Source organism: Carica papaya, chromosome 6 (assembly GCF_054855325.1).
Source record: "Carica papaya isolate Zhongbai chromosome 6, ASM5485532v1, whole genome shotgun sequence".
In the NCBI taxonomy this organism is placed as follows: domain Eukaryota; kingdom Viridiplantae; phylum Streptophyta; class Magnoliopsida; order Brassicales; family Caricaceae; genus Carica; species Carica papaya.
The window spans coordinates 774997-787703 of NC_142314.1; the positions used below are offsets into that span (position 1 = coordinate 774997).

The 12707-nt window shown below is 35.8% G+C and overlaps 3 protein-coding genes across 6 annotated transcripts; 2 read left to right on the forward strand and 1 right to left on the reverse strand.

Annotated features, from left to right (window-relative positions):
• The first annotated feature begins 99 nt into the window (after nt 1–99).
• Nucleotides 100–4062, forward strand: EMB2745 (Tetratricopeptide repeat (TPR)-like superfamily protein). 4 transcript variants are annotated; one of them, XM_088222369.1, is made up of 3 exons: nt 100–2768; nt 3409–3551; nt 3669–4062. In XM_088222369.1, the coding sequence occupies exon 1, from the start codon at nt 243–245 to the stop codon at nt 2502–2504; it is 2262 nt and encodes a 753-aa protein (XP_088078495.1). In that variant the 5' UTR covers nt 100–242; the 3' UTR covers nt 2505–2768; nt 3409–3551; nt 3669–4062. The 4 variants fall into 4 exon arrangements, with proteins under 4 accessions (XP_088078495.1, XP_088078496.1, XP_088078498.1 ...); XM_088222370.1 differs by having other exon boundaries at nt 3424–3551; XM_088222372.1 differs by having other exon boundaries at nt 3439–3551.
• Nucleotides 4063–5478: 1416 nt separating this feature from the next.
• On the reverse strand, nt 5479–7335 carry LOC110813678 (PIF / Ping-Pong family of plant transposase). Its single transcript, XM_022040914.2, has one exon. It carries the CDS (start codon nt 7125–7127, stop codon nt 5757–5759), a length of 1371 nt encoding a protein of 456 aa, XP_021896606.1. The 5' UTR covers nt 7128–7335; the 3' UTR covers nt 5479–5756.
• A 553-nt stretch (nt 7336–7888) lies between these two features.
• LOC110813677 (C2H2 and C2HC zinc fingers superfamily protein) lies at nt 7889–10855 on the forward strand. Its single transcript, XM_022040913.2, has 5 exons — nt 7889–8156; nt 8446–8646; nt 9223–9319; nt 10059–10154; nt 10269–10855. The coding sequence occupies exons 1-5, from the start codon at nt 8148–8150 to the stop codon at nt 10622–10624; spliced, it is 759 nt and encodes a 252-aa protein (XP_021896605.1). The 5' UTR covers nt 7889–8147; the 3' UTR covers nt 10625–10855.
• Nucleotides 10856–12707: the final 1852 nt, after the last annotated feature.

The window sequence follows — 12707 nt, forward strand, 5'->3', positions numbered from 1 at the left end:
AAAGAGGTTGAATATTTAAAAATTATTGGATTTTACCAGCATTTTGTAATAGTTAAATTAAAAATATGTAAGAAATAATAATAATAATAATAAACGAAGACAGCAGAATCCTTGCAGAAAATTTCATGGCGGCCAAACGTGACTCAGAAATCCATGGCAGAATATTTTAAACCTCTTCTTCTTCTCTCTTGGTTCTCTCCCTGAACCTCTGTTAAACCCTAATTCTTTGTTAGTTACCTAAAATGTCCCTCCTGAAACCACAAATCCCCCGTTCGTTTTGTTCCATTTCTTCTTCGTCTTCATCTGACGCCCTCCTTGTCGACAGGGCCATAATCTTTCTCAAACGCCATCCTTATAACCTCAATTCTCTTTCTCCCCATTTTACCCCACAAGCAGCCTCTCATTTACTCCTCAAATCCCAATTCGATCAGACTCTAACCCTTAAGTTCTTGGATTGGGCCAAGCCCCAATCCTTCTTCACTCCCCACTGCAAGTGCGTGACTCTTCACATCCTCACCAGATTCAAGCTCTACAAAACCGCGCAGACTCTAGCAGAGGACCTCGCATTCAATACAGCCGATGACGATGGAAGTTTCGTCTTTCAGTGCCTCAAAGAGACCTATCATTTGTGCAATTCGAGCTCCTCGGTTTTCGATTTAGTAGTTAAATCTTATTCCCGTCTGAATTTGATTGATAAGGCTTTGAAAATAGTGAACTTAGCCAAATCTAGTGGTTTTATGCCTGGTGTTTTATCGTATAATGCAATTCTAGATGCCGTAATTAGGTGTAAGAAGCCTTACAGGTTTGCTGAGGAAGTGTACAAGGAAATGATTGGGACTCGGGTTTCACCCAACGTGTTTACTTACAATATCTTGATCAGGGGATTTTGCGGGGCAGGGAATTTGGATATGGGTCTCCAATTTTTCAGTTCCATGGAGAAAACTGGGTGTTTGCCTAATGTGGTTACGTGTAATACATTGATTGATGCATACTGTAAATTGAGGAGGGTTGATGATGCATTCGAGTTATTGAGATCAATGCCACTGAATGGTCTGGAACCAAATTTGATTTCATATAACGTGATCATTAATGGTTTATGTAGAGAAGGGAGGATGAAGGAGACTGGCGAGGTTCTTAGAGAGATGAACAAGAAGGGTTTTGTTCTTGATGAAGTGACTTTCAACACGCTAGTCAATGGTTATTGTAAGGAGGGTAATTTTCACCAAGCGCTTGTCTTGCATGCAGAGATGGTGAGAAATGGATTGTCACCTAATGTGGTTACTTATACTTCATTGATCAACGGCATGTGTAAGGCTGGAAATATGAATCGAGCCACAGAATTTTTAGATCAGATGCGTGTTAGAGGACTTTGTCCTAATGAGAGGACATATACCACATTGATTGATGGTTTCTGTCAACAGGGACTCATGAGTGAAGCTTATCGAGTTTTGAATGAGATGATTAAGAATGGATTCTCACCTTCCATTGTGACTTATAATGCTCTTGTTAATGGATATCGCATTGCAGGTAATGTTGAAGAGGCTTCAAGAGTTGTTCAGGATATGATTGAGAAAGGCCTTGCCCCGGATGTAGTGACTTATAGTACAATAATATCTGGATTTTGTAGAAGTCAGGATATGGATAAGGCATTTGAGGTGAAGCATATGATGGTTAAAAAAGGTGTTTTACCGGATGCCATCACGTATTCGTCAATGATACAAGGCCTTTGTGAGCAGAGGAGACTGGATGAAGCTTGTGATCTTTTCCAAGAAATGTTACATATTGGTTTGCCTGCTGACGAGTTTACTTATACTGCCTTAATCAATGCATATTGTGTGGAAGGGGATTTAAGTAAGGCTCTTCAGTTGCATAATGAAATGATGCAAAAGGACTTCCTTCCTGATGTTGTTACCTACAGCGTGCTTATTAATGGACTTAATAAACAAGCTCGAACAAGGGAAGCAAAGAGACTTCTGCTTAAGTTATTTTACGAGGAGTCTGTACCAAGTGATGTCACGTATAATACACTAATAGAAAGTTGTAGTAGCACTGACTTCAAAAGTGCAGCAGCTCTTATAAAGGGATTCTGTATGAAGGGTCTGATGAATGAAGCTGATCAAGTTTTTGAGTCAATGCTTCAGAGAAGTCACAGACCTAATGAAGCAGTTTATAATATTATTATACATGGTCATTGCGTAGGTGGAGATATTCAGAAGGCATACGCTCTGTACAAGGAAATGGTGAATTCAGGATTTGCTGCTCACACTGTGACTGTAATTGCTCTGATTAAGGCATTATTTAAGGCGGGAATGAATGAGGAGTTGAGTCAATTTATAGAGAACATACTCAGAAGCTGTAGGGTAACCGATGCTGAGCTTGCAAAAATTCTTGTCGAAATCAACCATAAAGAAGGAAACATGGATGTAGTTTTTAATGTGCTTACTGAAATGGCTAAAGATGGACTCCTTCCCAACAGCTTAAAATCTGCATATGCTGTGGAATAATGCCATATTCCTCTAATTTTATGAGCTTGTTCTTCTATGTTCCATCAAGTGGGTGATGGGAGAAGGTCAAGTTTCAAGAATCTTGTTTATAATTTTCAGTTTTAATTCTTCAAGGGCCTGTAGAGACTCTGCCAAAGGAGCCTTCTTTTCTATCATTCTGCCGCACTTTCTCATGACACCACCATGATTCTTTCAAGTGCTTTTGGCGCCTGTTGCTTATGAAAAATGGTGACTTTATTATCCTTGCAGTAGCTTCACAGGACTGTAAGTTAAATTCTTAATTTCTACCATATTCAAAGCTTTAATGAATTGAAATATGATCTGTTTTTTCTAATTTCGGTTTGGTTTTTTCACTTGATGTAATTGTGGCAGTGCCACAAGATTGTTAGATTAAACACGCTCAGAAGCATGCTGAAACTCATGTAGAAGCTTCATTCTATTTCTTTCAGTTAATTTTTTGTATGCCAAAGTCACTTTCATCATCTTCCAAACTCATTTCCTTTTTAGTTGATTGTGGGAATTCCCAATTGATACTTTGTTTATCGTCCCTTTCTTTTTCGGATCCAACTCCAATCTATGGTGCTTTTACATTCTTTGCTGATAACTGTCGTTGATTTGTCTTTGCATCTATCTCCATGTTAAGGTTAATTGTGTTGCTGGCTATCTAGTATTTATCTTCTTACAGTAGCCTTCCGTGCATTTCTTTTGAAATACAATGATGTGGCTTGAAGTTACTATCTTTAGTTTCCTAGCATGGATGCTTGTTCATTCATATATTAGCATCTTTTCTTCTTACCATGATTTGTATTTCACTGAATTTGATGTAATAGTTTTGAGTCTGATTCTTTGAGGAGTATTTTGATTCATACCCACAATTTTTGTTTCCCTTTTTCTTTTACTCCAGTCAACTAAATTGCAGTTAACGATGTTGAAGGATAGCTGGAGGCCTCGTGCGCATCATCGCCAGAAAGATGGCACATTAGGAAGAAGCCTTATTGTCTACTGAAGATATCTTCCTATTCATGCCTGGATATTTCCATTATTTTGGTAAACTTTCAACACCTTGACATTATATTATACACATATATAAGCATGTATACTTGTTGTCCCTATAATAGAGATTCTCTTAAGGTTTTAATCCCTTTTTTGGGTCAACTGTCTTAGCCACTGGGTTCATTGTTCCAAAAAAGGCTGAATATATGAAGAGGCATCATATGTTTTCGAGAAGGTAAGGCAAGAATCCAAGGTTATGATCAAGTTCTGAGGTCCTCTTACAATATGCAAGGAGGCAACTAGAAAGAGATTTTAAAGATTAATAAGATAGGCTTCTCCTCCTCTCTGCTCTTATCTGGGAAGATAACCTGCAGAAAAAGAAATTGTGAAGCAAAAGGTGATATTTTCATAAATGTGATCATGTAAGTAATATTAAATTGAATCTTTATGACTGATTGCACCTTTCTATAATATTAGTTGTACCAGATCTTAATTTCAGATTTTATGTAGCTGGGGATTTTCTTTTGTTGATTTTGAATAAAGATTTGATGAAGAGGGTGAAATATCTTTCCTGGAGCACAATAAACTTTTTTGGGTATATTGATGGCTCATGGAGCATGGATGAAATTCCTTTTTCCTTCACAGGATATTCATATTCTACATAATACTTAAATAAAATTACTTTATGTATCACATTTACATTGAAGGCTTATAAAGAGTGTGAATGGGTTGACAAATTCTGTGGATTGAAGTTTTTACCAAGTTATTAATGCATAGAAGGTAATTTTTCTAACAAATGGTTATTCATCATTCATCATGCAAAAATCACACACATGCTTCCTTCTTCGACATAGAAAACAGAAAACCACTTGCTGCAAGAACAGGCAGTTTACAATCTTATTTCCTTTCTCGACAGCCATTGCTGTGCCAGTACACAACTTTAGAGGACCTCCTTTCCATGTTCCAAAAGAGTAGAAAGTTTGTGACAAGGAACATGAAGTTTCCATGGTTCTATTTCTCTTGGCCATTGAACTTTAACAAGGCCTGTAAGCTCTGTTCCTTTCAATACCACTCTGGAACCCCTTACTCTCATCTAACCAAATCATGAACATCTCAAAAATTTTCAAGACCATTTCGATTATCTGGACAGAAACAAGAAGACCCAGATAAACCATTCACTTCGCCATGCTCACTACCGAGCACTTCAGCTATACTTAATATTAACAAGATACAAGGATTCTAAAGCTGCCTGGCTCACCAACAAAATAGTCTCACAAAGCTCAGCTTTTCTAGCAAAGCTTGTAAGCAAATTACTGAGGTTCTTCAGTATTTACATTGTTTTGCTATTGCATTCCACATAACATTTTTCGGAGTCGGTCTTCAAAAATGTGTTGCAATAAATCTCACAAACGAAGAGGTTTTGCTTTGTTAGTATTGTGAGCTCATCCAAACCTATTTGCTGGGAAGAATCAAGATAAAGGGTACTAGATAAATTTCTTGTTTAGGAATGAGAGCATCTTAGAAATAGTCCCACAAGTTCTCTTCCAACAGCCCTCTATCTACCGAGAGGGAAAAGCAAAACACTTCTAGAATAAGGGACACTGACACCAGCTGATCAAAATTGACATATACTAGATCTCTAAAAGACAATCTCAAGATAAATTTTAATCTTCGTTCTGATTTTATTCCCTTCACTAACATTATTGTGCTATAGAGAAAATATCCTACCATTGACCGAGAATAGCAAGTTATTAAATTGAGGAAAAGCTTACAGAAAAAAGCAATAATCGGACTTGTAAGAGCTTATAGTACCTAGCTTGTAAGCTCTTTAACATTTACCAAACACGTAAAACTTATAAGGGCATTCAAGCTGTGTAGCTTATATTTTATAGCTCAGCTTCTAAGCTCTTATGCTGACCAAAAAAATAAGCTGAGCGAAGTACTCTAAGGAACTGCTCTGTGAGCTGATATGCTGAGAAAATGATCCACAGAAAACTGCATCACTAACATAATTCAAAACAAAATAAGGTCAGCAAGTTTGATTCTTTCCCAGTCAAGTACAAGAAATACACTACACGTGAAATTTACTTCCGCTGAATCTACTTTTAATTCTTACTATAAAAGGTGAAATTAGAATATGAGTAAGAAGCCTCTCAAATCATATTCTTATTGCTCAGATCAAGATCAAGAGTTACCAGAAAAGCTTATAGCCTCACAAGGAAATCCAGTAATTGACCATCTTTTTCTAAGGTACCAGTTTTATCTGGCTGAAAGCCTTTGGTGCAGATCATCAGCCAATGCCTGTCTCAAGCTTTCACCATAATAGTAAAACTGCTTCTCGCTCTCGAGTACTCTGGGCAGCGGCCCACCCTCGTCTGGATCCTTCCACAGCTCCGGTTCTGGCTCACGAGCAATTTGGCACAAATTATGCAAGACGCAGCAAGCGACGATTGTCTGCGGCGCATGGTTAAGACCCACGTTCAAGCTCTGAAGAATCTTCCACCTTGCTTTGAGCAAGCCAATCGCATCTACAACTACAGACCTGCCTTTCATCAGCATTCCGTCGAACAGGTTCTGTGCAGGGGACCCGGTCCCATTGGGCGAAAATGGTGTCATCAGGAAGGATAGCAGAGGATAACACCAGTCCCCAACTACGTACGGCCTCACATGGTGACCTCTCACATTGATCATCTTATCCCATACAATGTCGCCGGATGTAAGCCTGTTATACAGCAAACTATCCCTGAAATGGGCGGCGTCGTCGGCCCCGCCGGGAGCCTTTACGCACACATCCCAGAAGATCTTCTTGTGGTCGGCGACGACCTGGAGTAAAACCGAGTCATAACCATATCGGCATTTGTAGAGTTTGTTCCCTGTTCTCTCCAGATTCAAGCCGCGGATCTTAATCGGGCTTCCATCAATGGCGCCACACACGTTGGGAAGCGACGTCAGCTCCTCGAAACCCTGCGTGGTTTCAATCAATCTGCGCCTGCCGACAGGAATCTTTATGAATTCACGGTAGAGCTTCGTGGCGAGGAGGCGGGTGACCATGTTGGTGATCTTGGAAATGAGGTAAGGGTCGAGTGAGTAGCGGGAAGCCAGGGTTTTGGCAGAGAAGCCATGAGAAAGGCGGGAGAGGACCATGGCGACAGCATAGTCTGAGGGGAGAGACAAATTGGAAGCAGCAATGAAGGGCTTGAGCTTATCGACGACGGTGGTGAAAACCGGGTGGGAGAGGCCGTACAAGGACCGCCACTGAGCGTCCCGGAGAGGAGCATCGATTGACCAGATATGGTCGGTGGAAAGCGCTCGGAAGGCGGAGACAGAGTAGTCCGATGAAGGAGGGGAAGGAGAAGGGGAATTGGAGGAATTGGAGCGTAACGAAGGAGAAGAAGAAGTCGATGCTTTGGAGGAAGCCAAAAAGGAGAGGACAGAAGCGAGGGTGAAGAACAAAATAGGAGCTGCGGCGGAGGAGGAGAGGATCGAAGAAGGTGAAGAAGAAGGAAAGGAGGAGGAAGAAGAAGATGAAGAAGGAGAAGTGGAAGAAGGGGAGAGAAAAGAGCTTGTAGGGTCGAGTGAGTTATGGAGGTGGAGGAGATTTGATAGCATCAACAAGAAAGTCCGATCCATCTCTTCCTCTATCACCTTCCTCTATACCTAAATTAAGCAACCATACTGCATAAATAGCTTACTGAAAAGTGCTTCATAAATCCACACAACAGTTTGTTTTCTTTCTGGTCTTTTCAAGGTTCCTCGTGAGGAAGATGAAGACGAAGATTTTGGGCTGTTACAGTCAGAAAAGCATTTCCCCTGTCGGAGCTGGGTGGGTGCCCGGAAAACCGCCAAACCGGAGGTCCGGTCCATTTAATGATTATTAGTTGTTTTCTTTTTTTCTTTTTATCTAACTATATGACGTAATATTAATTCTATCAAATATTTAATTAATTTCTTAATTTATTAATTAATTTATAGGAATTTTAATTTAGTTATCATTTATTTTTATAAATTAATGTGCTGATAAATACTTAGGTAAATTTGAATTAAATCAAATAAATAGTTTAATAAATAAGTAATTTAATTAATTTATTAATTAAATTAATGATAATAAAAATATATTTAATATTATTTTAGTTTACCAATAATTAATTAAAATTAAATAATGATTTATTTTTAAAATATTTATTTATAATTTAATCATTTTAATTTTTTCATTAAAAATTTAAATTAAGTCGTAACGTAAAAATTATTATATTAAATTATAAATAGTTATTAAATTTTAGAGGTTAATTTGATATTTTATCGAATAAATAATTATTTCATTACTTTATTATTAATTATAAATTTAATCCATTTTTTTTATTTAAAGAATTATAAAATAGCATTCGGTTTGAACCGAAAACTCCAACCCGGCCCTTATTGGACATCTACGATCCTGTTTTCATTTTCCCCCTAACAGAGATTAGGGTTTATCGTGTCACTGCTATTTCTCTTGACGTCTCGTTGCATCAATTGAGAATTCAAACTTTGAGGAATTCATTAGCAGCTGGTAATTGAATCAGTTTCAGAGTTAATTTTTATCAATAATCAGCGATTCTTGGTGCCCTAAACTTCGGATTATTGTACGGTCTTCACCAAGCCGATTTTGCAGCCATGACGGAGGTACTGTCTTTTCCAGTTGGCTTTTTATTGATCATTTAGAATTTTTTTATGGGGATTTTCTTGCTAGCTAATCATTTTTCCCTGTGGAAGAAGAAGCACAGTATTAGTAATTTTGGTTTGTTCTATTTGCATCGTCATGCTACACAATTTAGGATTCCAATTCGGTACTTTAAAGAACTGATTTTGGTTGAAATTGTACTCGGTCTTGCTTTGTTTGTTCTACCTTAAATGGTTAATTAAACGTCAACTGATCAACTTCATGGTTTTTTTGTTGGTGTTCTTTTTCCAGTATTGGGTAAGTCAGGGAAACAAATGGTGCGACTTCTGCAAAATCTTCATACAGAACAATCCTTCTAGCATCAGAAACCATGAGCTTGGCCAGCGCCACAGGGAAAGTGTCAACAAAAAGCTTGCTGATATGAGAGCTCAGAATGTTGCCAAGGAGAAGGAACAGAAGGAGGCAGCTCGGGCCCTTCAACAGATTGAAGATGTAAGTCTTCTGGGAAAACATCATTGTGATTATGCTGGAAACTCGGTTGAATTTTGTTTTAAGTTTGAAACTGTAGGAAGTTACCTTATGCAAAGAGGGCTTTTGTTGCATCTGATTTTGGAATGTGTTTTCTATAATTCATGTGCATGGGAGAGACTAGGAATATATGGTAATGGCTTTAAAGTGCTGAATCTTTTTGTGAAATGAATTAGACCAACTTTGGATTCAGGTTAACTGAGCATACTAGAATTTAGTGTAATCCCATGTCATGATTACATACGTGGTCTGTAGAAACAGTAATTTAGTCAAGTATGTTCTGCATGTAACCTTAACTTGCTTCTTTTTTTTTTTTCTTTTTCATGTCAGCAAGTCAGACTATTCTTTGTATGTACATTATTCTGTGCGGAAAAGAAAGTGTTGTACAATATGGCCAATGAAAAGTGACATGAACCTAGGTTCATTAAATCACAATTTACCATTAATGTTACCCTGAGCAGGTCATGAAACTTTGAAATTGTTATTACAAATGCCAGTTTTAGGATCCTGATTGTATTATTTGTCAAAAATGTTTGCCAGAAAGCAAAGCGTAGTTATCAGAAAGATATAGCTACATTTCAAGAAGCTGGAAAATCTAAGATTGAAGCCTTAAAAGCCACAGAGGATGGTCAAGGGGGTAAGTATTTCAAAAATGCTGGAGTTACTTAAAATTATATCTATAATTTGTTATACTAGCTTTTGCAATACAAGATAGGAGCTGCTCACATCTTACTTCAGCGCTTCCCATCAATTAAAAGGTCCTGGTACAATGCTTTTTCCAACAATACAAATCTTAAATAACTAGGGATCAATTTGTTTATGTTAGGGGGTATACGAGCTGGTCTCATGCAGGCATCTAATATAAGTGAAGTTATTGAATAGATAATCAGAGTAGAAACCTTTTAATAGCATTCTCAGCTATCATTATTCCTAATTTGCATTTACAAGCTCTTGACCTTTGGATTATAGGATCTTAAAAAGAGAAAAGATAAATTGTTTCCCAAACTAAAGTTGATTCCGGACAAGAATATAGAGTAGGGACCAATTTAAGTCTTAACCCTGCTGAGCTGAACAGCCTAATAACATACAACTTGCCTTAACTTACACTGCAGTTTCGTGGTAATGGTAAGACCTCCTGAAGGCTTGAGATTTTATCTACTATCAACATTGAAAGCCTACAAAGTCCTTAATTTTTGTGTTTGTCCTTGCTTAATAGTTGGTGCTCAGGAGCAAGTCTAGTGGATATACCTTTCTGAGGTCAACCTTCTTTACGATTGTTGATTATTTTAATAAATAGATTTTAAATAGCGTTGTTAAATTTGTTTTGTTGTCTTGATTCTGAAACTGTTCCAACTGATACAGCTAACTTATTACAGAATGGGAATACGATAGCACTTCAGGCTATTATTACAACCAAACCAATGGTCTGTACTATGATTCAAACTCTGGATTTTACTATTCTGACGCAATAGGTATGGATCTGTATAATGGAAGTGTTAGAATTGATGTTTCTTTTTGCTGTTTTTACATACAGAAGTCTTCTTAGATTATCTGTTTACGATATTTACTTAGACAGAATGCAACAGGCAAGTGGGTGACCCAAGAAGAGGCATATGCTGCAAGTAATGTTCCATCAGACAGGAAAGTTAAAGAACCGATAATGAAAAAGCAGTTATCAGCTCCAGGCAAGGAGAAAAGAGATGTTGCTGAAAATCAAAACGGGGCAGCACCAGGACGGGTAGTTTCAGCTTCTTTGAACCCCAATAGGTCTGTGAAAGGTGCTCCTTCTTCACTTCAAGTTGGGAAGAGAAAAAGACATGACGAAAAGCCAAAGAAAGTATCCGGAGAGGAAGCAGCTGCCCTTAAAGCAAGGGAGGCTGCAAGAAAGAGAGTGGAAGAGAGAGAGAAACCTTTACTTGGCCTGTACAATCGGCCTATTTGATTGAAGAATTAAAAGATAACTCCCTCTCTGAACGCAAGGGCTATGCTCCAGCATGTTCTGTGTTTTAATCAGATTTTCAACACGTAGTCTACTGTGTAAAGACCATACTCCATAGCCTCCCCTGTTGGTGTTGTAAGTAATTCTGGCCACCCCCCTCTTTTCTAAGCATTGATCTTGCAGAACAAGAATGTTAGGTTGATAATGGCAAACGGGTCGGCTTGGTTTTTTTCATCTGCTGGGAAAAATCTCATGTCTAATTTGAGACTTTTCACAATTTAAACAGTTCAGTTCTTTTGAGGTTTGAGATTTTTGAAATATATTCTCAATAATTATCTATATTAATATTACACATATTTACAAAGAGAAATTGTAAATTTAGTATATAAATCATATACGGGCACTGAGCGAACCTTGCTCTTTCCATGAAGAAATTTCAGTCGTTAAACACTAATCATACAGTAGAAATATAATTAACATAATATTTATAATTTTAAAATATTCATCATATATTCTTTTATCACATTGAAACATTATTTATAATATATGAAATTCGTATGATAGAGTCAAAATAAAATAAATATTTGTTCGATTATAAAATTTAATTTTCGTCACGGGTGTTCATACAATTTTTTTTTTTATCTGGTTAAGGAGTGAGATCCTCTTAATCTATAATCGGATCTTTTTGATATAGAATGATGATAATTAAATGGGGTCCGCTCAATAAATATAAAAAATAGGTTATACCTTACGTATGCAATATACAATCAAATATGCAAAATTTTTCTTTCTGTTTATGTTTGAAAACCATGAAATGCAGAGATATTTCATTTCATATCTTATCTCTCACTGTTCCACTAATTTCATTCTATCTCTCAAATTTTTTTTCCTAAGTTTAAGTATTATCCCTCTAAATTCTCTTAAACTCATTTTTACTCTAAATTCTTTTAAATCCATTTTATTCCACTGTTTTTTTTAAGCTACTATTTATCTCTCATAATCACTACCAGAATTTTTTACAAGTTTCCGGTCAAATCGAGACATCCGTACTCCCTCAACGGATATCCTCGATTCCTGATTTACCCCAACATAATCACAAAATTGAAGTTATTAAAGTTTTAAAGTTTTGATTTAATATTGGATGGATGTATCCGTTATTTAATTTGTACCATTATGAAATTAGAATTCTCTCTATCACAAGAAGATGCACTCACACAGCCAAAACACACATTGATCACAACAATCCGTCGTTAGGTGACCCAGAACATAATACACACCCCCAATTATGTCTGAAAGGGTTTCCATTCACTCAAGAATAGAGTTCACTATACCGTTGAATTTCAGTCATACTAATCTTAAAAGTATTATCTCTAAATTTTGGTTTTTTCTAAATATTCATATTATTTTCTTTTCTTTTTAATCTAGTTAAAATTGATATTTTATTTATTTATTTTTTTAATTGAAGTTTCACTTATTACTTTTCATTTCCCTTTTTTAACCAATTCTCTCTAATTTTTTTTATAAAAAATTTTTATTTAATTATTTGTGTTTTTATCTATATATATATATTTGTTAATATTTATTTATTTTATGTAATTTTTTATGATTTATTAATATATTATGTATATTTACTAATATTTACTATTATTATTATTGTTATTTCATTTTATTAATATTACTTATATTATTATTATTATTATTTAATTTATTATTAATTATTAATTAATTATTTTTATTTTTATTGTAGAGATATATATTTTTTCAATTTTTATTATGTATAATTAGTATTTTTATTTTTATTTATTTATTTATTTATTATTATTATTATTTTTAAATATTATCCTAACTCTAATTTCTTTTATTTATAACTTAATAATCTATTTTCCCATCTAACAACTTGAAGCTAATTTCTTTTTTTCTTTGTCTCTAATTTATTTTATCATCTTTTTTTTTCATCTATTTAATTCCTTAATTTAAATAACCCATTTTTCATATTTTTTTCTTCAAACTTTTTCTTTCATACAATTTATACATATACACACTATATAAATATCATACATGCATTCAATTAATTCATTTAAGCAAA